This window comes from Bos mutus, chromosome X (genome assembly GCF_027580195.1).
Source record: "Bos mutus isolate GX-2022 chromosome X, NWIPB_WYAK_1.1, whole genome shotgun sequence".
Lineage (NCBI taxonomy): Eukaryota > Metazoa > Chordata > Mammalia > Artiodactyla > Bovidae > Bos > Bos mutus.
In genome coordinates this window covers 48,515,907-48,540,631 of record NC_091646.1, presented here as the reverse complement: position 1 = coordinate 48,540,631, position 24,725 = coordinate 48,515,907, and the positions used below count along the sequence as shown (strand labels likewise).

Sequence of the window (24,725 nt, the reverse complement as noted above, 5' to 3'; positions counted from 1 at the left end):
TGTGTCCTTCAAGAATACATCTGACAAAATGACCCTGATTCCATCTTACTTTAGCCATGTTATAGTCACAGTCTGGTTCTGTAGTTGGGACTACCTGATTCCCAGCAGGGGGGATGGCTATGTTGTCCTCCCTCTTTCCTGCTGATTCACTACCAAGCCATTCATCTCCATAGGCAATATCTTTCTTCAAAGCTTGAGATTTTGAGTCAGAAGTTAGTGTTTGCCCCAGGATATACATCACATCCTTCCGAGTAAGATCATAAAGCTGAGTAACACCCTTAAAGGCTCTAATATATTTTTCTGGGTCCTCCAAATAGTTTCCCAGATCTTCCTTGATTTTTTGTATTTCTTGTAAGAAAAGGGGTTATTAACTCTGATGGATTGGTTATTTTTCCTGGTGGGTGCTTCCTGGGGAGGCAACAGCTCATGTGGCTGTTCCTCAGCCTCTCAGGTTGCCCTTTGCATGCATATGATCCCAGGGATAGACTGGAGAAACCTGTTTTCCTTATCTCTTTGTCTCCTATCCTCCCTCTCATAGGAGGACAGGAGGGAGCTGGTTTTCACACCCAAATCTATACCGTTAGGACATAAGTCTGGCATGTCTCACAGAGATAAAAAAGGCAACACATATGCTACTTCTACCCATTTCCCTTGTTTTTTACAGAACTGGTCTAATTGTAAGACAGTATTATAATTAAGAGACCCTCCAACCAGCCATTGTTTGCCATCCTCCAATGGATACCGTGGCCATGCAGTATCACATAGGAAGATCAGGTGTGTTTTCTTTAAGATGTAGGGGTTGAATCTATCCCAGTTTTTCAGGATACAGTTCAAAGGAGTGAGGCTGGAATTTTAGATCCCATCTGTAAGAGAAAAAAAGCAATGACCAGTGCTTTTTTCTTACCAGAGGTGTCCCTCCCTGCTCTAGATGGGGGTGGAGACAGGTCTTCCACTTAAGCATCCTTCCCTGGCTGGAGTTAACCTGTTTCTTGGTGTCCCAAGATGTCCCTTCCAAGTGTCACCACACCAGTATATGTGATAGCAAAAGAGGTGGTGAAAGGCTGGCCAGTGAGGAAAAATTAATTTTTGTCCTCGAGCTATCAGGTTCAATTCTTCCAAAGCCACTGGAGAGCCTCCTCTGGTCCGCTAAGAGCTAGCATTACCAAAGGAAGAAGCCCATTGCACTTCCAATCTGACCAGATCCTGGGATTCTCAGTCTGTGTCCTCAGAAACCTCATGGTCACCAGCAGTACTCCTATCCACATATATTGGAGGCACAGCCATGATAAAGATTCACTTTCAGGTTGCTAGCCCCTGAGGTAGGCAGCCAGGAGAGCAACTGCTTGCCTGAGAGACATTCTTGGAGCTAGTGCTCCACCTAGCTACTGAACATGCTCTTGTCTCTAGTGTCTGATAAAACAACCAACAGCATGGATTGCAAGTCCCTTGAAAGTTTGTGATCCGACAGGGTTTGGTTAGTAGTTCTAATTCCTCAGGCAGTTACAAAATGGTCAAAGAGACTAGGAAAAGGTGACTGAGAAAGGAATGTTCAGTCCATACACTTCATCCATTTCTGGCTGTTCCCCTTGCATAGACATTGAGTGCCTCTTGGCATTGGCAGGTCGGTATAAACCCCCGACAAGGCTCCCCTTCTGGGGGCTGCCTTCAGTCATTATGAGGCACCACCAAACTGTAGAGCAGGGATCATCACTGGCTTGGAGCAGGGCACGTCTCTTTCCTGCTGCTTTCACACACACAGGCACACCACAGAGTTAGTAAAGTACAGCAGAAACTTTCTTACCAGGAGAGCAAATAATTAGAGCTCCAAGCACCTTTACCTTGTCTTGAAGATCCCAGATGAGCTCCCCAGATGAAAGGCTGCTGCTGCAAGCTGTGTTATGCCAGGATTCGTGACCTCCAGAGGAGAGGATTTCGATCCAGGATCAGAGATGAGGCTTAACTACTTGGAGCTTTTTGTGTAGTAAAGTTTATTTCTGAGCTCTGTGATCTTTGGCAAGATACCTGACCCCTTTGTGCTTCAACATCTGAGATATGTGATCTTAGGCAGGTTGCCTAACTTCTCTGAGCTTCCATATCTGAGATGTATGATCTTACACAAGTTGCCTGACCTCCCTGTGCTTCCACTTACAAACTGTGTGATCTTAGAAAAGATGCATGGCCTCTCTGTGCTTCCATATTTGAGCTTTGTGATCTTAGGCAAGTTGCCAAACTTATCTGTGCTTCCATTTCTGAGTTGTGTGATCTTAGGTAAGTTGTGTAACCTCTCTGTGCTTCCGCTTCTGAGCTGTGTGATCTTAAGCAAGTTGCCTAACTTCTCTCTACTTCAATATCTGAGCTTTCTCATCTAAGGCAAATTCCCAGCGTCTCTGTGCTTCCAGTTTTGAGTGGTGTGATCTTAGCCAAATTGCCTGACCTCTCTGTGCTTCCACATTTGAGCTGTACAATCTTAGGCAACTTGCCTAACATTTCTACGCTTCCACTTTTGAACTTACTGATCTAAGACATGTTGCCAAATCTCCTTGTGCTTCCACATCTGAGCTGTGTTATCTTAGGCTAATTTCAGAGCATCTTTGTGCTTCCACTTCTGAATTCTGTAAACTTAGGTAAGTTTCCTGTTCCCTGTGCTTTCACTTAGGAGCTATTTGTCTTAGGCAAGTTGCCTGACCTCTCTGTGCTTCCTATTCTGAGCTGTATGACCAGACAAGTTGCCTGATCTCTCTGTTCTTTGAGTTCTGAGCTGTGTTATCTTAGGCAAGTTGCCTAACCTCTCTGTGCTTCCGTATCTGATCTGTGTGATCTAAGGCATGTTGCTGAACCTCTCTGCTTCCACATCTGTTTGTGTGAACTCACACAAGTTGTGTAAATTCTCTGTGCATCCATATCTGAGCTGTGTGATCTTAAACAAGTTGAATAACCTCTCTGTGCATCCATATGTGAGCTTTGTGATCTTCATAAAGTTGCCTAACTTCTCTGTGCTTCCACTTAAGCTCTGTGGTATTAGGCAAGTTGCCTGAGCTCTCTAGCTTCCACTTCTTAGCTGTATGAAATTAGGCAAGTTTTCTGACTTCTCTGTGCTTCCCCTTCTGGGTTGTATGATGTTATGCAAGTTGCCTGACTATTCTGTCTTCCATATCTGAGCTATGTGATCTTACATAACTTTTCTGACTTGTCTGTGCCTCCACATCTGAGTTGTGTGATGCTAGGTAAGTTGTTTAACCTCTCTCTTGTTCCATATCTGAGCTGTGTAGTCTTAAGCACATTGTGTAACCTCTCTGTGCTTCCACTTTTGAGCTGTATGATATTAGACAAGCTGCCTGACCTATCAGTGCTTCCACATATGAGCTGTGTGATCATAAGTGAGTTGCCTGACTATCTGTGCTTCCACTTCTGAGTGGTTTGATCTTAGGCAAGTAGCCTAAAGTCTCTGCTTCCATATTTGAACTGTGTGACTTACGCAAGTTTCTCAACCTCTCTGTGCTTCCACTTCTTTGGTGTGTGATCTTAGGCAAGTTGTTTAACATCTCTGAGCTTCCACTTTTGAGCTTTGTGATTTTAGGCAAGATGCCTGGCCTCTCTGTGCTTCCACATCTGAGCTGTGTGATCTTAGGTAAGTTGCATAATCTCTCTCTGAATCCATATGTAAGCCTTGTGATTTTAGGCAAGTTGCCTAGCCTTTCTACATCTTCACTTCAGACGTGTAATCATAGGGAAGTTGCCTGACATCTCTGTGTTTCAACTCTTGAACTCTGTGGTCTTAGCCAGGTGCCAGATCTCTCTGTTCTTCCACTTCTGAGCTGTCTGATCTTAGGCAAGTTGCCTGACATCTCTGTGCTTCCACTTTTGAGCTATGAGATTATAGGCCAGTTGAGCAACTTCTTGGTGCTTGCATATCTGAGTTGTGTGATCTTATGCAACTTGCCTGACCTCTCAGTGCTTCAGCTTCTGAGTGATATGATCATAGGGAAGTTGCCAACATCTCTGCGCTTTATCTTCCAAGCTGTGTGATCTTAGGCAAGCTGCCTGACCTCTCTGTGTTTCCACTTCCGAGCTGTGTCAACTTAGGAAAGTTTCCTAATCTCTCTGTGTATTTATATTTGTGCTGTGTGGTCTTGACAAGTTGCCTAACCATTCTCTGCTTCCATTTCTGAGCTGTATTATTTTAGGCAAGTTGCCTGTTCTCTGTGCTTCCCTGTCTGTGCTGTGTGATCTTAGGCAAGATGACTGACCTCTCTGTGCTTGCACTTTTGAGCTGTGTGTTCTTAGGCAAGTAGCCTGACCTCTCTTTGCTTCCATTTCTGACCTGTGTGATTGCAGGTAAGTTGCCTGACATCTCTGTGGTTCCAATGAGCCATTGAAATTAGGCAAGTTGCCTAACCTGTTTGTGCTTCCACATGAGCTGTGTGATCTTGGGCAAGTTTCTGAATCTCTCTGTGCTTCTATATTCATGGTGTGTGATCTTAGACAAGTTGCCTAACCCTTCCCTACTTCCATTTCTGAGCCATATTATTTCAGGCAAGTTGCCTGATCTTTGTGCTTTCACTTCTGAGCTTTGTGATCTTATGCAAGATGCCTTTCCTCTCTGTGGTTCCACATCTCAGCTGTGTGATCTTAGGCAAGTTACCTAACATCTCTGAGCTTCCATACCTGACATGTGTGATCTTAGGCAAGGTGCCTAACCTCTCTAATCTTACACTCACACTTCTGAGCTGTGTGAATTTACACAAGTTGCCTGAATGCTCTGTGCTTCCACTTGAGCTGTGTGAACTTGGGCAAGTTGCCTAAACTCTCTGTGATTCCACTTAAGCTGTGTGACATTAGGCAAGTTGTGTGATCTCTCTGTGCTTCCACTTTTGAGCTTTGTGACCTTAGACAAGTTGCCTGACCTATCTGTTTTCCACTTGAGCTGTGTGATCTCAGGCAGGCTAACTACATTCTCTCTCTGCTTCCATATCTGAGCTGTATGATATTATGCAAGGTGCCTAACCATTCTGTGCTTCCACTTCTGAGCTGTGTTGTCTTAGATAAGTTGCCTAACCTATCTGTTATTCCATTTCTGAGCTGTGTCAACTTAGGCAAGTTGCCTGTCCTCTCTGTGCTTCCACTTGTGAGCTGTGTGATCTTAGGCAAGTTGTCTGATCTCTCTGTGCTTGCACTTAAAAGCTGTGTGATCTTAGGCAAGTTGCATAACCTCTCTGTGCTTCCACTTAAAAGATGTGTCATCTTATGCATGTTGTCTATGTATCTGTGCTTCCACTTCAGAACTGTGTGATCATTGGCAAGTTGCCCGAACTATCTGTGCTTCCACTTGAGTTGTGTCATCTTAGGCAAGTTTCCTGTCCTCTCTATGCTTCCACTTCTGAACTGTGTATCATAGGCAAGTTGCCTAAACTCTCTGTGCTTCCACTCATGAGGTGTGTGATTTTAGGTAAGTTGCCTGACCTCTCTGTGCTTCCACTTGAGCTGTGTGATGTTTGGCAAGTTGCCTAACCTCTCTGTGCTTGCAGTTGAGCTGTTGAAATGAAAAAAGTTGTCTTACCTCTCTGTGCTTCCATATCCGAGCTGAGTGAGCTTAGGCAAGTTTCATGATCTCTCTGCGCTTCCACTTCTGAATTGTCTGATCATACGCAAGTTGCCTAACCTCTCTCTGCTTCCACTTCAGCTGTGTGACAAGTTGTCTAAACACTCTGTGATTCCAATGAGTCAGTTCAGTTCAGTCACTCAGTTGTGTCCAACTCTTTGCAACCCCATGGATGGCAGCATGCCAGGCATCCCTGTCCATCACCAACTCCTGGAGCTTGCTCAAACTCATGTCTATCAAGTTGATGATGCCATCCAACCATCTCATCCTCTGTCATCCCCTTCTCCTTCCACCTTCAAACTTTCCCAGCTTCAGTGTTTTATCCAGTGAGTCAGTTCTTCACATCAGGTGGCCAAAGTATTGGAATTTCAGCTTCACCATCAGACCTTCCAATAAATATTCAGGACTGATTCCTTTAGGATTGACTGGTTTGGTCTTGGAGTCCAAGGGACTCTCAAGAGTCTTCTCAAACACTACACTTCAAAATCATCAGTTCTTTGTGTTTAGCTCTTTATCGTCTAACTCTCACATCCATACATGACTACTGGAAAAACCATAGCTTTGACTAGACGGACCTTGTTGGCAAAGTAATGACTCTGCTCTTTAATATGCTGTCTAAGTTGGTCATAGCTTTTCCTCCAAGGAGCAAGGGTCTTTTAATTTAATGGTTGCAGTCACCATCTGTGGTAATTTTGGAGCCCAAGAAAATAAAGTCTCTCACCGTTTCCATTGTTTCCCCATCTATTTGCCATGAAATGATGGGACCAGATGCCATGATCTTAGTTGTTTGAATGTTGAGTTTTAAGCCAGCTTTTTCACTCTCCTCTTGCACTTTCATCAAGAGGCCTTTTAGTTCCTCTTCACTTTCTGCCAGAAGGGTACTGTCATCTGTATATCTGAGGTTACTGATATTTCTCCTGGCAGTCTTGATTCCAGCTTGTGCTTCATCCAGCCCAGCATTTCACATGATGTACCCTGCATATGTTAAATAAACAGGATGACCATATATAGCCTTGACGTACTCCTTTACCAATTTGCAAACAGTCCATTTTTCCATGTCCAATTCTAACTGTTGCATCTTGACCTGCATACATTTCTCAGGAGGCAGGTCAGGTGGTCTGGTATTCCCATCACTTTAAGAACTTTCCATAGTTTGTTGTGATCCACATAGTCAAAGGCTTTGGCACAGTCAATAAAGCAGAAATAGATGTTTTTCTGGAACTCTCTTGTTTGTTCAATAATCCAATGGATCATTTGGCAATTTGATCTCTGGTTTCTCTGCCTTTTCTAAATCCAGCTTGAACATCTGGAAGTTCTTTGTTCACATACTGTTGAAGCCTCACTTAGAGATTTTTTAGCATTACTTTGCTAGCATGTGAGATGAGTGCAATTGTGCAGTAGTTTGAACATTCTTTGGCATTGCCTTTCTTTGGGATTGGAATGAACACTGGCCTTTTCCAGTCTTGTGGCCACTGCTGAGTTTTCCAAATTTGTTGGTGTATTGAGTGCAGCACTTTGACAGCATCATTTTTTAGGATTTGAAATAGCTCAAGTGGAATTCCATCACCTTCACAAGCCTTGTTCGTAGTGATGCTTCCTAAGGCCCACTTGACTCCAGACTCCAGGCTGTTTGGCTTGAGGTGAGCGATCACACCATTGTGGTTATCTGGGTCATTAATATCTTTTTTCTAACATTCTTCTGTGTATTCTTATCTCCTGTTCTTAATATCTACTGCTTCTGTTAGGTCCATTACATCTCTGTCCTTAATTTTGCCCATCTCTGTATGAAATATTCCCTTGGTATCTCTAATTTTCTTGAAGAGATCTTTAGCCTTTCCAATTCTATTGTTTTCCTCTATTTCTCTGCATTGGTCAATTAGGAAGGCTTTCTTATCTCTCCTTGCTAGTCTTTGGAACTCTGTATTCAGATGGGTATAGCCTTCCTTTTCTCCTTTGTCTTTAGCTTCTCTTCTTTTCTCAGCTATTTGTAAGACCTACTAGGACAACAATTTCACCTTTTTGCATTTCATTTTCTTGAAGATGGTCTTGGTCATAGCCTCCTGTACAGTGTCACAAACTTGTATCCATAGTTCTTCAGGTACTCTGTCCATCATATCTAATCCCTTGAATTTATTTGTCACTTCCACTGTAAGGGATTTGACTTAGATCATACCTGAATGGTCTAGAAGCTGTGTGATATTAGGCAAGTTGCATGAAATCTCTGTGCTTCCTCTTTTGATCTGTGTGATCTTAGGCAAATTCCCTAAGTTCTCTGTGCTTTCACTTCTGAGCTGTGTGATCATAGTTAAGTTGCCTGTCCTCTCTTGTTTCCAGTTCTGAGTTGTGTGATTGTAGGCAAGTTGCCTAATCACTCTCTCCTTCCACTTCTGGGCTGTGTGAACTTCGGCAAGTTGCCTGACCTCTCTGTGCATCTACGTATGAGTTGTATCATCTTAGGCTGGTTGCCTAAACACTCTGTGTTTCCATTTCTGAGCTGTGTCATATTAGGCAAGTTGCCTGACCTCTCTGTGCTTCCACTTTTTACCTGTGTGATCTTAGACAAGTTATATTACTTCTCTGTCCTTCCCATTTGAGTAGTGTGATCTTACATAAGTTACCTGACCTCTCTGTGCTTCCATTGCTGAGCTGTTTTTTCCTAGGCCATTTTCCTGATGGTCTGTGCTTCCACTACTGTAGTTGTTATATTTGGTAAGTTGCCTGACCTCTCTGTGCTTCCACTTCTGAGCTGGGTGATCTCAGGCAAGTTGCCTGACCTCTCTTTGCCTCCATATTTGAGCTGTGTGGTTTTAGGCAAGTTGTGTTACTTCTCTGCCTTCCATATTAGAGTAGTGTGATTTTTTGCAAGTTGCCTGACTTCTCAGTGCTTCTGCTTCTGAGCATTTTTGTCATAGCGAAGTTGCCTGACAACTCTGTGCTTCAACTTCTGAGCTGTGTGATCCTCAGCAAGTTGCCTGACCTCTCTGTGATTCCATTTCAGAACTGTGTGATTTTCAGATATTTTTCTGGACCTCTCTGTCCTTCCACTTCTGACCTGTGTGATCTTAAGCAAGTTGCCTGACCTCTCTGTCCTTCCATATAAAAGCTGTGTGATCTTAGGAAAGTTGCCTAACCTCTCTGTGCTTCCTCTTCTGAGCTGCGTGATCTTAGCAAGTTCCCTGACCTCTCTGTGCTGCCACTTCTGAGCTGTGTGATCTTGAACAGGTTGCCTAGACATTCTATGCTTCCATATCTGAGCTGTGATATCTCTGTCAGGTTGCCCAGCCTCTCTCTGCTTCCATTTAAGAGCTCTTTGATCTTAGGCAAGATGCCTGAACTTTCTTTGCTTCAACATATGAGCTGTGTGAACAAGATGGCAGAGCTGTATTCACAAAAAAACTGTGGAAAATTCTTCAAGAGATGGGAATACCAGACCACCTTAACTGCCTCCTGAGAAATCTGTGTGCAGATCAAGAAGCAACAATTAGAATTGGACATGGAACAACAGACTGGTTCCAAATCAGGAAAGGATTACATCAAGGCTGTATATTGTCACCCTGCTTATTTAACTTATATGCAGAGTACATCACGAGAAACCCTGGGCTGGAGGAATCACAAACTGGAATCAAGATTGCCGGGAGAAATATCAATTACCTGATATGCAGATGACACCACCCTTATTGCAGAAAGCAAAGAGGAACTAAACAGCCTCTTGGTGAAAGTGAAAGAGTAGAGTGAATAAGCTGGCTTAAAACTCAACATTCAGAAAACTAAGATCATAGCATCCAGTCCCATAACTTCATGGCAGATAGATGGAGAAGCAATGGAAACAGTGAGAGACTTTATTTTTGGGGGCTCCAAAATCACTGTAGGTGGTGACTGCAGCCATGAAATTAAAAGACCCTTGTTCCTTCGAAGATAAGTTATGACCAACCAAGACAGCATACTAAAAAGCAGAGACATCACTTTGCCAACAAAGGTGCATCTAGTCAAAGCCATGGTTTTTCTAGTAGTCATGTATGGATGTCAGAGTTGGACTATAAAGAAAGCTGAGCACCAAAGAACTGATGCTTTTGAACTGTGGTGTTGGAGAAGACACTTGAGAGTTCCTTGGACTGCAAGGAGATCCAACCAGTCCATCCTCAAGGAAATCAGTCCTGACTATTCATTGGAAGGACTGATGCTGAAACTCTAATACTTTGGCCACTTGATGCGAAAAACTGACTCCTTGTTAAAGACCCTGATGCTGGGAAAGATTGAAGGCAGGAGGAGAAGGTGATAACAGAGGATGAGATGGCTGGATGGCATCACTGACTCGATGGACATGAGTTTGAGTAAGCTCTGGGAATTGGTGATGGACAAGGAAGCTTGGTGTGCTGCAGTCCATAGGGTCGCAGAATCAGACACAACTGAGTGACTGAACTGAACTGAACTGATGAGCTGTGTGAGGTAGGCAAGTTTTCTGATCTCTCTGTGCTTCCTTCCTATTATGAACTGTGTGATCATAGGCAAGTTGCCTGACCCCATTGTGCTTGCACTTCTGAGCTCTGTGAACTTAGGCAAGTTGCCTGACCCACCTGTCCTTCCACAAGAGCTGTGGGATATTAGGCAAATTTTTTAGCTTCTCTGTGCTTCCACATTTGAGCTGTGTGATTTTGGCAAGTTCCCTAATCATGGTCTGCATCCACTTCTGAGTTGTTTCATCTTAGTCAAGCTGCATAACCTCTCTGTGCTTCTACTTCTGAGCTGTGTGATCATAGGAAAGTTTCCTGACCTCTCACTGCTTCCACTTGAGCTCTCCAATCTTAGGCCAGTAGCCTAAGATCTCTGTGTTTCCAGTTAAGCTCTGTGATATTAGGCAAGTTGACCATCTTCTCTTTGCTTCCACTTCTGAGCTGTGTGTTCATAGGGAAGTTTCCTGACCTCTCTGTGCTTCCATATCTGAGCTGTGTGATTGTAGGCAAGTTGCCTAACCTCTCTGTGTTTTCACTTCTGAGTTGTGTTATCTCAGGCAAGTTGCCTGACCTCTCTGTGCTTCCAATTCTAGGCTGTGTGATCTTAGGCAAATTCCCGGAACTCTCTGTGCTTCCCTCTCTGGCTACATAATTTTTGACAAGTTGCCTGACCTCTCTATGCTTCCCCTTGAGCTGTGTGATCTTAGGCAAGTTGCCTAACCTCTGTGCTTCCATTTAAGCTGTGTGATATTAGTCAAGTTTCTCACCTCTCTAGCTTCCACTGTTGAGCTATATGATCTTAGGCAACTTGCATGAACTCTCTGTGCTTCCACTTCTAAGCTGCATGATATTAGGCAAGTTGCCTATCCTCTCTGTTCTTCCACTTCTGAGCTGTATTATCTTAGACAAGTTGCCTGAACTCTCTGTGTTTCTACTTCAGAGCTTTGTGATCTTACAAAAGATGCCTAAACTCTCTGTGATTCAAATTTTGGGCTGTGTGATCTTAGGCAAGTTACCTAACATCTCTGAGCTTCCCTATCTGGCATGTATGATCTTAGGCAATTTGCCTAAACTTTCTATGCTTCCACTTCTGAGCTGTGTGATCTAAGGCAAGTTGCCTAACCTCTCAATGATTCCACTTAGGCTGTGTGGTATTAGGCAAGCTGCCTGCAGTCTCTGTGCTTCAACTTTTGAGCTGTGTGATCTTAGGCAAATTCCCTAGCCTCTCTGTGCTTCCACTTCTTAGATGTGTGATCCTAGGCATGTTGCCTTACCACTTTTGCTTCCACTCCTGAGCTGTGTGATTTTAGACAACTTGCCTAATCACTCTGTGCTTCATCTTATGAGCTGTGTGATCTTAGGGATGCTGTGTAACTCTGTCTTTCCACTTCTGAGCTGTCTGTCCTTAAGCAAGTTGCCAAACCTCTCTGTGTTTCCACTTAAGCTCTGTGATATGAGGCACATACCCTGACCTTTCTGTGCTTCCACTTAAGAGGTGTCTGAGAGGTGTGATCATAGGGAAGTTGCCTGACATCTCTGTGCTTCGTCTTCTAAGCTGTGTGATCTTAGGCAAGTGGCCTAATGTCTGTGCTTCCACTTAAGCTCTGTGATCTTAGGCAAATTGCCTGACCTCTCTGTGCTTCCACTTCTGACCTGTGTGATGTTATGCAAGATGCCTGACTGATCTGTGCTTCCATTTCATCTGTGTGGATTAGTCAAGTTTCCTAAGCTCCCTGTGCTTCCATATATGAGCTGTGTGAACTTAGGCATGTTGCCTAACCATTCTGTGCTTCCACTTCTGAGCTGTGTTTTCTTAGGCAAGTTTCTTGACCTCTCTGTGCTTCCACTTCTGAGCTTTGTAATCTTAGGCAAGATGTAAGACCTCTCTGTGCTTCCATATCTGATCTGTGTGATCTTAGGCAAGTTGTCTAAGCTCTCTAGGCTTCCACTTCTGAATGTGTGATCATAGGGAAGTTGCCTGAAATCTCTGTGCTTCAACTTCTGAGCTGTGTCATCTTAGACAAGTTGCCTGACCTATCTGTGCTTCCACTTCAGATCTGTTTGATTCTAGGCCAGTTTCCTCATCATTCTTTTCTTCCACTCCTGTTGTTGTGATCTTAGGCAGGTTTCCGGACCTTTCTGTGCTCCCACTTCTGAGGTGGGTGATTTTAGGCAAGTTTCCTGTATGTCTGTGCTTCCACTTAAGAGCTGTGTGATCTTAGGAAAGTTGTTCAGCCTCTCTGTGCTTCTACATCTGTGCTATGTGATATTAGGCAAGTTGCCTAAACTCTCTATTCTTCAATATCTGAGCTGTGTGATCTAAGGCAAGCTGCCTTACCTCTCTGTGCTTCCACTTCTGAAATGTTTGATCCTAGGTCAGTTTCCTGACATTTCTGTGCTTCTGCTTCTGGGCTGGGTGATCTTAGGCAAATTGCCTACCTGTGCTTCCACTTCTCAGTTGTGTGATCTTAGGCAAGTTTTCTGACTTCACTGTTGTCCCACTTCTGAGTTGTGTGATATTAGCCAAGTTGCCTAGCTTCTCTGTGCTTCTGTATCTGACCTGTGTGATGTTAGGCAGGTTGCTTAACATCTCTCTGCTCCACATCTGGGCTGTGTGATTCTAGGTAAGTTGCCTGACCTCTTTGTGCTTGCATATATGAGCTGTGTGATCTTAGGCAAGTTGCCAAAACTCTCTGTGCTTCCACTTCTGAGCTGTGTCATCTTAGGCAAGTTGCCAAAACTCTCTGTGCTGCCATTTCTGAGTTGTGGCATCTTAGGCAAGTGGCCTGACCTCTCAGTGCTTCTATCCCTGACCTGTGTGATCTTAGGCAAGATGCCTGACCTCTCTGTGCATCCAATTGAGCTGTTAAACTTATGGAAGTTGCTTAACCTCTCTATTCTTCAATATCTGGGCTGTGTGATCTTTGGCAAGTTGCCTGACCTCTCTGTGCTTCCACCTCAAAGTTGTGTTATCATAGACAAGGTGCCTGACCTCTCTGTGCTTTCATTTCTGAGCTGTGTGATCTTAGACAAGATGCCTGACCACTATCTTCTTCCACATCTGTGTGGTTTCATCTTAGTCAAGTTGCCTAACATCTCTGTGATTCCATTTTGAGCTCTGTAATCTTAGGTAAGTTGCCGAACCTCTGTGTTCATCCATATGTGAATTGTGTGATCTTAGGCAAGTTGCCTGACCTCTCTATACTTCTACTTTTCAGATGTGTTATCATAGGCAAGTTGCCTGACCTCTCTGTGCTTCCACTTCTGTGTGATCTAAGGCAAGTTGCCTGACCTCTTTCTGTTTCCACTTGAACTGCTGAACTTAGGTAAGTTGCCTAACCTCTCTGTGCTTCCATATCTGAGCTGTGTGATCTTAGAAATGTTGCCTAACCTCTCTGAGCTTTCATATCTGAGATGTGCAATCTTAGACAAGTTGCCTCTTTTCTGTAGGCTTCCACTTATTAGCTATGTGATCTTAGGCAAGTTGCCTGACCTCTCTTCGATTCCTCTTGAACTCTGTGAACTTAGGCAAGTTGCCTAACCTCTCTGTTTTTCATATCTTAGCTGTGTGATCTTAGGCAAGTTGCCTGATCTCTCAGTGCTTCCACTTCTGAACTTGTGATCTGAGGCAAGTTGCGTGACCTCTCTGTGCTTCTACTTCTGAGAGCTTTGTGATATTAGGCAAGATGCCTGACCTCTCTGATTCCACATATGAGCTGTGTGATCTTAGTCAAGTTGCTTAACCTCTCTGGGCTTCCATATCTTAGATGTGTGATCTTAGGAAGTTTCCTAACCTCTCTAGGCTTCCACTTCTGAGCTGTGTAATCTTTGGCAAGTTGACTGACCTCTCTGTGCTTTCAATTCTGTGCTGTGTGATCTTAGGCAAGTGGCCTGACCTCTCTGTCCCTCCACTTTTCTGCTTCTGAATTGTGTGATCTTAGGCAAGTTGTGAAACTCTCTGTGCTTCCATTTCTGACCTGTGTGATCTTAGGTAAGTTGCCTAACCTCTCTGTTCTTCTACTTATGAGCTTTGTGATCTTTGGCAAGTTGCGTAACCTCTCTGTACTTCTGCTTCTGACCTGTGTGATCTTAGGCAATTTTCCTGATCTCTCCGTGCTTCCACATCTCAGCTGTGTGATCTTAGCCAAGTTGCCTGACCTCTCTGTGCCTCCACTTCTGAGCTGTTTGATCTTAGGCAAGTTTGGGACCTCTCTGTGCTTCCATCCCTGCACGTGTAAATGGGCTTACAACAAGACCTAGCTTAGAGGGTTCTTATGAGGATTTCAGTCAATTGTGAGTTTTCAGGATAGCACCTGGCACATAGTCAGTGCTCGAGCCTTTTAGTCCTGTTTCTCAATCTAGCCCGCTTCCTCTTCCCCTCTAATTTCCTAGTAATTACCCTCTGGGTAACGTGGAAGGTGAATGGCTGCTGAGTCTTAACCTGACACTGTTTACACGTGTGTAGAAAAGAAGGTTCCCAGCAGCCTAGGGAAGACTGCCTTTCTTCAAACACTATGCATGCTTGAGTGTGGCCGAAGCCAGAGCAGGGTTAGTGTGCATGAGTGTTGCTCTGCTTCACAAGATCCCAGATGACTCACATTTCCTAACGGAAATGTACTCATGGCCCTTAGTGCTTGTGTTTGTGCTGTTGTAACTCTTGCCTGCTCTGTATTCATCTCTTCAAAGTGTTAATAAGTTATACATGTGGCTGATGCTGTCTTTTTTCCTTCTCCATGATGTAGTTTCCACTTGGTGGTTCTGAGGTTTCCTGGATCATGAGCTGGGGGTTTCTTTGAGGAAGGAGCAGCACTGGAGGCTCAGTAAGGAGAGACTGTGGCCTATGAGCTAGTTGGAGGGGCAGGAGAAAGCATTCTGCTCTAGTCTGACTTTTCTCCCCAAGCTCCCTTCCAACTGCAGTGGCCTGCTAACTCTTCGGTGAGATGATGGTTAACAGAATGGTTAACAGATGGTTAACATTTGTAGCCCAACATCCTACAAGGGAGAAGAACAAACAAGAGTGAGCCCTGCCTCACTTCCAAGCCCACAGTTAACCTGTAAGGAAGATCCAGCGACACTTGATGGTGCCCTGGTTGTCTGTTGTGATGGTGCTGCCCTCTGCTGTCACCTCAGGGTAGAGGAGCCATTTAAAACACAGCCGGTTAGTGAGTGAATTTAGAATTTACTTCTCTGAAAGATTTTGGACAGCTGGGCAGAAGTAAGACTTTCTATCTATAAGCTGCTGCCCAGGGCCTGTCCTCAGTCCCTCCCTAGCTTCTTATGCTGTTCCAGTGCTACCTAAAGCAGAGACTTGCTTGAGGAAAGGTGTCTGGAAATGTCCCAGGATCAGGGAACCTCACCCACCTTAGAGTCCTTTCCTCAGAGCTGTGGGAAAGCATTTTCTTCTTTGATTAGGCCCCAGTTTTGGCTGACCAGGGAACCTTTTCCCTTGACCTCAACCATGCTCCGACTCAAGTTCAGTCACATATGTCTCTTTGTTCCCGGCGTTGGATCAGCTCCTCATTGCTCAGTAGATAGTCATCAATGAACGTGAAGATTTCCTCGGGGGTGACAGGTTCCATGTAGCGTTCCCGGTCAATTCCCTGCTTGTCAATCAACACCATGTTGAAGTAGGAGCGAGTGAGGTGCTGAAATTGCCTAGAGAGATGAGCCCAGGGATGTGTGAGACCTTGTCTGGACATCATTCCGCCAGACTCTAGTCCTCTCTGATCTTTCACAGCTCCACTGATGGACTAATTCTTTCTTCACCGAATCCCTTGCCCCATCCCCTCCAGTAACTATCTCAAGCCCCTTTACTTTTCTCTGCTTACACCTTAGTCTTGCTGCCCCAACATCTCTAGCTGTGTTAAGCTGTCCCTTCCTCACCCCAGATGGAAGAGCTTTGTTACTACCAAGCTGTGCTTGCCTCACAGGCCCCCTTACACAGGGCTATCACATATAGCGATGTGAGCTGCATGTAAGAACTCCAAGGAGCACCAGTCACGGGCACTATGCCGTGACCAGTGTTTCCCAGAGCTGGACAAGCATAGCCTGAACAACCAAACATGACAGCCCTGAGGCTGATCAATATCACCTGGTCAACCTTCAGGTCGATCAATATCACCAAGTCTGCAGTCTCCTTCCTCTGAGTGTTTTCCTGTCTTTCCTCTTGTTGCTGTTGTTTAGTCACTAAGTTGTGTCTGACTCTTCTGTGACCCCATGAACTGTAGCCCACCAGGCTCTCCAGACAAGAATACTGGAGTGGGTAGCCATTCCCTTCTCCAGGGGATCTTCCCAACCCAGGGATTGAATCCACAGTCTCTTGCATCTCCTGCATAGGCAGGTGGATTCTTTACCACTGACTTTGCTACTGAACCACCAGAGAAGCCCCAGTCTTTACCTGGGACTGAATCTTTCTGTCCCTGAGATTAAGCCCTAGGGGCAGGTATTGTTTATGGAACAGAGGGGAGTGATGGCTATATTGGTTCTGAGTATACGTGGAGGGGTTGGGAGGGTGATAACAGACAGAAAATGAGAAAAGTCAACTTCTACCACCTGTTCCCTATGGTCTTCTCCTCCCCAAGGGGCAGATGAGTATGATTCAGATTTCACTGCCTAAAGATTTCACTGCCTAAAGATTCAGATTTCACTGCCTAATTTTTGCTTATTTGCAGACTGAAGGCAAAAGGATATGACCACCAGGTGACAGGATCAAAGGCTTATCTAAGTCATGTTTGAGTCTGTGTCTCAGCCCTGGCTGTGCTTCAGGGTCACCTGAGGTGCCTCATAAAAATAAAGTCCTGAGGTGGTTTGAGGTGGTAATCTGTATTTTCAACAACACCCTGCCATTTGATTCTGATGCCCTGCCACTCTCTGATCTTACCTAATGCATCCAAAGAGTTCAAACAAGCAATTCCCCAAGAGAATAGTGTTTGCTGATTTTCCCACAACTCTCTTTTGGCCAATGTCCTGCCTAAGGCTTCTACCCACTCCTTTCCTGTTGCCCTCCAGTCTGGACCTGAGTTCCTCAATGATATTGGCTGACAGCTGATGCTCCCGGATGCGCCCCACTTCCTGAGGTGGCTGCCCCACCAGCTCGATGATGGTCACATGCCTCAGGTCCAGTCCACAAGTGGATTGCTGGGAGGGGAGAGAAGAAGGTTTTCCTGAATAGGCTGTCAAACCCAAACCTAAGGCTACTTAACTGATTCTTCTTGGGACCATGTCGAGGCAGTGTGGGAAAGGAGGGGCTCCTTCACAAACCATCACATGAGGGGGTCTACCACCTCTTTCCTCTGTCATTCCTGAAGCACTTGCCCCAATGTGCGTGCTAAGTCGATTCAAACTTGTCCGACTCTTTGTCACCCTATGGACCACAACCTGCCAGGCTCCTCTGTCCATTGGATTCTCCAGGCAAGAATACTGGAGTGGGTTGCCACGCCCTCCTCCAGGGGATCTTCCTGACCCAGGGATAGAACCCGTGTCTCTTATGTCTCCTGCATTGGCAAGTGGGTTCTTTACTACCAATGCCTCCTGGGAAGCCCACTTACCCTAACAGTGTTTCCTTTATTCTAATGAAGTGTAGAAATTGGTTGTATTATGTGGGATAGAAAAGAGAAATGTAATTAACAAATTGCAGTAACATCATCTCTCCTTGCTTAGTTTTGCATAGATTTTTAAATACATAAGTTATTTTTGGGGGGCATAACCAATTGTTCATTTACTGATATGTTTTAAATCCTTGTCTTGCTTTTGCTCTAGTGCTGCCTCTTCCCTCAGCCTACACCCCCTGTTCATTTTTTAAATTTAATTAATTTATTTTAATTGGAGGCTAATTACAATATTGCGGTGGTTTTCGCCATACATTGACATGGATTAGCCACAGGTACACATATGTCCCCATATCCTGAACCGTCCTCCCACCTCCCTCCCCACCCCATTCCTCTGGGTTGTCCCAGAGCACTGGCTTTGAGTGCCCTGCTTCATGCATCGAACTTGCACTGGTCATCTGTTTTACATAGGGTAATATACATGTTTCAAAGCTATTCTATCGTATCGTCCCACCCTCACTTTCTCCCATATCGTCTAAAAGTCTCTTCTTTACATCTGTGTCTCTTTTGCTGTCTTGCATAAAGGGTCATCATTACCGTCTTTCTAAATTCCATATATATACATTAATATACCATATTGGTGTTTCTCTTTCTGACTTACTTCACTCTATAATAGGCTCCAGTTTCATCCACCTTGTTAGAACTGATTCAAATGCATTCTTTTTATAGCTGATCAATATTCCATTGTGTATATGTACCAAAACTTCCTTATCCATTCATCTGCTGATGGTCATCTAGGTTGCTTCCATGCCCTAGCTATTGTAAACAGTGCTGCAATGAACACTGGGGTACATGTGTCTCTTTCAATTCTGGTTTCCTCAGTGTGTATGCCCAGCAGTGGGACTGCTGGGTTGTATGGCAGTTCTATTTCCAGTTTTTTTAAGGAATCTCCACATTGTTCTCCACAGTGGTTGTACTAGTTTGCATTCCCTCCAACAATGTAAGAGGGTTCCCTTTTCTCCACACCCTCTCCAGCATTTATTGTTAGTAGATTTTTTGATCGGAGAAGGCGATGGCACCCCACTCAAGTATTCTTGCCTGGAGAATCCCATGGATGGAGGAGCCTGGTGGGCTGCAGTCCATGGGGTCGCTAAGAGTTGGACACGACTGAGCGACTTCACTTTCCCTTTTCACTTTCATGCACTGGAGAAGGAAATGGCAACCCTCTCCAGTGTTCTTGCCTGGAGAATCCCAGGGACGGGGGAGCCTGGTGGGCTGCTGTCTGTGGGGTCGCACAGAGTCAGACACGACTGAAGCGACTTAGCACCAGACTTTTTGATGGCAGCCATTCTGACCAGCGTGAGATGGTACCTCATTGTGGTTTTGATTTGCATTTCTCTGATAATGAGTGATGTTGAGCATCTTTTCATGTTCTTTTTAAAATTGAGATACTAGTTGACATATTAGTTTCAGGTGTACAATATAATGATTTGATATTTTTCTAAATGATCATCGCAATAAGTCCAGTTAACATTCATCACCACAAAGTCATAACTTTTTTTCTTACAGTGAGAACTTTTAAGATCTATTTTCTTAGCAATTTTCAAATATATTATATAGCTATAGTCCCCATGCTGTACATCACAGCCCCAGGACTTACTTATTTTATAACTGGAAGCTACATAAGTTCTTTGTGTGTTAGTCTCTCAGTCGTGTCCAACTCTTTGTGACCCCATGGACTGTAGCCCACCAGGCTCCTCTGTCCATGGGATTTCCCAGGAAAGAATACTGGATTGGGTTGCCATTTCCTTCTCCAGAGGATCTTCTGGACCCAGAGATCAAACTCATGTTTCTTGCATCTCCTGCATTGGTGGGCAGATTCTTTACCATTGTGCCACCTGAGAAGCCTGTGTGCTCCTTACCATTAGGCTACACGGCCACAGCCTTCTCTTGGTCTCCAGAATTTCCCCCCAAATAGTGTCAGTGCTCTTTCTGTGACCCGTTCTTGCCTTCCTCGCACTAGGCAGTGCAGCCTGTAACCGTACCGCGGTTTTTTGTCCTGCTTCGCCCAGCAGGGGTGCCTCTTAGCCAGTTACCTGGGGCAAGGTTGAAAGCAGCAGTGAGCACTGCCTGGTGATCCACCCCTTGTTGAGTCTTTGGGCTAGTCCTCTAGACCTGGCCTCAAAGTCACAGTCCTCCCTGGCTGCTTCCTTTTTTTGCTCCTGCTTTCTGTTCAAGCTGAGGTGTTGCTTTTGTCTGCCGTTTTTGGATCCCTGGAGGAACGGGGTCCTTTTTGGTTTACCCAGGGTCATTCTTTTGATATGGATGCTTTCATCATGGCCTTCTGAATATTGACTTGGCAACTCATAAGAACTCAACCTTTAGAAACCCCCTAAATAGCTTCTTCTTTTACCTGGGTATCCAGACCCTTTCAGCTTCTCAGAGTCTTGTCAGCATACTTTGAATTCTCTTCAAGAACCTAGTCTATTCTTTATTTTTATTATTACATTATTTTTCTCCTTTTCAATTGAGGAGAAGGAGGTGACAGAGGATGAGATGATTGGATGGCATCACTGACTCAATGGACATGAGTTTGAGACAACTCAGGGAGATAGTGAAGAACAGGTATGCCTGGTGTGCTGCAGTCCATGGGGTTGCAAAGAGTTAGACTCAACTTAGTCAATGAAAACAACAAAAACAGTTGATTTACAATATTATATAAGTTTCAGGTGTACAACATAGTGATAGAATAGTGATAGAATCTAGCCTATTCTTTTTGAAAGTCCCAGTAGTCAGAACTACCCTGTCTTTTCTGCTTCTCATTCCCCAACAGTGGCTTTAACTAGATATCTGGTAGAATGTTAAAAATCCTTATGCAATTCCTTCATTTTACTTTGCAATATCATGACACATTTCCTTCTTGTCTGCTATTAGTAGTGGTTAAGAGCACAGATCCTTGAGTCAGATTGCCTGGGTTTAATCGTGGCTCAGCCATTTATTAGCTAGTGATTTTGGGCAAATCATTAACCTCTCTGTGCCTCAGTTTCTTTACCTGCAAAATGGAGATAGTAAGGGTACCTACTTTATAAGCATTGTTGGGAGAATTAAATGAATATGTATAAAGCACATACTTGTATACCTGGTCCTTATACAGCCCTAATTGTCTAAATGTTTGTTAGTGTTATTATTCCTTGAAAACTTAAACATAACTAATTCCCCAAATTTACATTTGATCACAGGTTTTACAAGTCTTTCAGGAGTGCTTTGCCACACTGCCTTCTCATCCTTCATCAAGCTTCCTGCAACCCACCATGCCAATGACTTCACTGCCTTTTCAGTAAAAACACAGTTGTCTTAAAACTGTGCTAAATTTGTCTACAGTAAAACTAATCAAATGTTGTCTGCAATCTAAGGAAGGACCAGGTATACAAGTATGTGCTGTAGAAAGAGCAAGTCTTTGAGTGACAGAGTGGGGTTGTTGTTGTTGTTTGGTTGCTAAGTTGTGTCTGACTCTTTGTGAACCCATGAACTGTGGCCCACCAGGCTCCTCTGCCCATGGGATTCTCCAGGCAGGAATACTAAACTGGGTTGCCATTTCCTCCTCCAGGGGATCTTTCCAACCTAGGGATCGAACCCACAGTTCCTGCACTGGCAGTTGGATTCTTTACCACTGCACCACCAGGGAAACCCAGCGGAGTGGGATAGGGGAATACAAAGGAGCTAAGCCCTGATTAGGGGAGTGGCTCTTACCTGTAGCATAGAGATTTGCATTTTATAATATCGGTTGGAGGGATCAGGGGCTGAGATGATGAGGAGTCGCCGTTTCTCATAGAACTGATCCAGAAGGCCAGCAGCTGAGTTGACATTGACATTAATCTTCATAGCTAGGGCAGAAGCACATGGCCAGTCAGAGTATGGCCTGTCCCTTCATCGCAGAATGGACAACAACATCCTGAGGTTTTCAGGTTAAACTTTTTTTTGGTTGTTTCTCCCTTTCCTTGGGGGGAAATCCTAAAAGAACACTTGGAGATTTTAAATCCTTTTTCTTGGAGGTGGAGTATGCTAGAGGGGAACATTGGCTCTGAAACATCACAGAAGCCCCCATTCCCACATCATACGCACTGCCTTTGGTCCCTGAGCCATAGGCATTGGGAGACCCCTCAAAGAAGCCCTGATCATTATGTCCACTCTCCCCATCCCCTAGTTTCACTCACGAACACAGACGGGTGGTGATCCTGACCACTGGCGGCTGGACTGGCAGACCCGGGAGGAGGTCCCTTGGCGCTCATACCCTCCATCACAGTGGTATTCACAGGTGGCACCATAGTTGTCCCCCGCTGAGGTGCAGGTGAGGTAGCCATGCAGTGGTGGTTTCAGAGTTGGGCAGCGTCTCACTGTCAGGGAGAAGTTCAAGTTAGGGGCTATGGTAACTCTCGTAGAGAATAGGCTAAGAGGGTGCCCATGCTGGGTTTTCTAGATCAGCAGACCCAGGATAATCAGAATGAATGACTTCTCTGTGTTGCCAATGGCCAGGGCTAGAGGCAAAATTTTTGCTTTCTTATGGAGTTAAATCTTAAATGTAGACAAAAGTGTTCATAAAATGTGGAAGCATGGATAAGTATATATATATAGTCATCAAAAGACTAGCAATCTGTAAAAAAATTTGCCATTTTCGTTTTCAGACTTTGGGGACACTCTGCATACAGATGACCACCTTATAAATTACTTTTAATGTGAAATATCATTGGGCTCCCCTGGTGGTGCAGAAGATAAAGAATCCACCTGCAATGCAGGAGGCCCAGGTTCAATCCCTGAGTCAGAAAGTTTCTCTGCAGAAGGAAATGGAAACTTACTTCATTTTTCTTGCCTGGAGAATTCCATGCAGAGGAGCCTGGTGGGCTACAGTCCATGGGGTAGCAAAGAGTTGGACATGACTGAGCAATTAACACTTTAAAATATTCGTCAGTGGGAGGAGAAGTGTTGAGCAAAGTATGATATATTCTTAGAAGTAGATTATTATACTGTGATTAAAAGACTTCTGAAAAAACTTTAAAGAACATGAGAAATTTACTTGTGTTATAATGAAAAGTGAAAAGGGGTGACCTAAGATTGGATATGCACTGCGATCTCAATTACGTATTTTTTAAGTATGTGTGAATAAAAGACTGGAAGAAAAATACCAAAAGATTAGCAACAATTGCCTCTGGGTGACAGAGTAATAGTTTTTTTCCCCCTTTGTGTGTTACTTTATTTCCCATACATTCAACAATGAGCATGAATTAATTTTATGATGAAAACAAAATAAAAAGCAAGAATCAGCAGCCAGTACCACCAATTTCAGCAGAGGAAAAAGACTGAGAATGAAGGCTGATTGACTTTAATCATTAATTTGAAGGCTAAGAAAAGAAATGGATATAGAGTATATTGGTGGGTTTCATGTAGATTTAGGAGAATGAGAAAGTCTTGTTGGGGGGCAGAGTTTCTGAAATGTGTGTATACGTGTATACAGGTTTCCTGAATGACCTATTTCATGAACTTGAGTTTCCCCTCTCCCAATCTGCATGAGGTGTCTGTTTCAGGTATAGTGAAGAGAGGGTTGTGATGGGCATCTAGAGGATAAGGGAAGAGCAGAAATAATAAGCAATGCAAAATGGAAAACTTCTTTCTGACCTTGTACTTTTACAATGAACTTGCAGCTGGCCCGGTTGTAGGCTCGGTCATAAGCAGTGTAACGAATCACGTGTTCTCCTTCTGGAAAGTGAGAGCCAGGCTCAGGGCCCCGAAGTGTCAACCTACATGGGACAGGGTGAGAGAGCCACTGAGGAAAGTAACTCTTAGAACTGGGGTTTGGGGCACATCATCACTGTACCATCAGTCTGTGTGGTTCAGTGTGGGCTACCTGAGTGCCTGGGAGAAGCTGGCAGGAGGCATAGGCGGCATCTGTGACTCACCTGGTGATGGTACCATCAGCAGAATCTTTCACCACGGGTGGGTCCCAGTATACTCGAGCGGTCAGTTTCTCCGGCTCTGCCATCTTCTCACGGGAGTGAGGACAACGGATCTTGGGGGGATCTATGTCTGCCAAGGTCAGAAATTAAGTGCTGACTTGTGGGTCCCCTACCTTCCCTGGAGGGAACCCATGAAACAATACCACACCACTGGGTAGGTAAAAGATGCAGTTCAAGATGCTCAATGAAACTTGTGAGGCCTGACTCCAAGGGAAGCGATTGCTTTGTTAAGCCTGTGCCCAGGGTGCCACCTTTTGCAGCTAGTGAGAATGCCTTCTGCAGTGGACATAATGCCAGGCTGGCTCTTTGCAGCAGGACAACTGGGAGCGACCAGCATTTACCTACACATACAGGCTCTCCTCCGCTCCATCGCCCATCTTCCATGCAGATTCGGCTGCGGTCACCTTCCAAGTGGTAGCCACTGGAACAGCTGTAGTCACAGCGAGAGTCAAGAAGCACCCCATTTGTGCACGTGTAGGTGCCACTCGTGATGAATGGCAATGCATGGCATCTCATCTCTAAGAGAGAATCAGGAGGCAAGCTGAGTGGCCTCTGGGGCTATGTGGAAGTAATGCCTAGGCATCTAGCCCAGGGAAGACCATGTCAGAGACAGCAGAAAATACAGGGAAACCTATACCCAACTGCTCTGAAATTTTTGTGCCTGATTGCCTCTTTTTCCTAATTTCTTTCTTATTTTGATATTATGAAGTACAACAGTACTCTTGAGGGGCGGAGGTGGGGAGATGGTCTCAAAGAAGTTACTCATCCAAGTTCATGGATTTGAGGAACGCACCTCAGTTTGGATCCCAGCTCCACCACTTAACTAGCTCTGTGACTTGAGCAACTTACATCATCTCTCCACACCTCAGTGTCTCCATCACTAAAACATGTACACCATGAAGCAGGATTGTTGTGCCAAATATAGAGACAATGCATATAAATCTCTGGGCTTATTTAGGGCCTCAGCAGCTCATAGTTTTCTTCTCTTGTTCCACAAATGTTAGATGCCCTTGAACAAATTTAAGACTCCTTTTTGAATATAATATTGGTTCTGCCACAAGCACTCCTCAGTTGAGGCTCACTTACATGCCCACTGGTCCTCCCTCTGTGCTGGTGAGAG

General features: G+C 44.6%; 1 protein-coding gene across 1 annotated transcript in view; it reads right to left on the bottom strand.

Moving 5' to 3' along the window:
* Positions 1–15,209: 15,209 nt before the first annotated feature.
* The window catches only part of SRPX2 (sushi repeat containing protein X-linked 2), a 29,842-nt gene continuing 20,326 nt past the window's right edge, over positions 15,210–24,725 (bottom strand). Inside the window, exons 5-11 of the mRNA XM_005888596.3 lie at positions 23,947–24,123; positions 23,549–23,675; positions 23,268–23,389; positions 21,812–21,991; positions 21,348–21,481; positions 17,066–17,187; positions 15,210–15,705 (exon numbers count right to left, since the gene is read on the bottom strand). Coding sequence (XP_005888658.1) covers positions 15,525–15,705; positions 17,066–17,187; positions 21,348–21,481; positions 21,812–21,991; positions 23,268–23,389; positions 23,549–23,675; positions 23,947–24,123 — 1,043 coding nt within the window. The 3' untranslated portion in view covers positions 15,210–15,524. The remainder of the gene's footprint in view (positions 15,706–17,065; positions 17,188–21,347; positions 21,482–21,811; positions 21,992–23,267; positions 23,390–23,548; positions 23,676–23,946; positions 24,124–24,725) is intronic.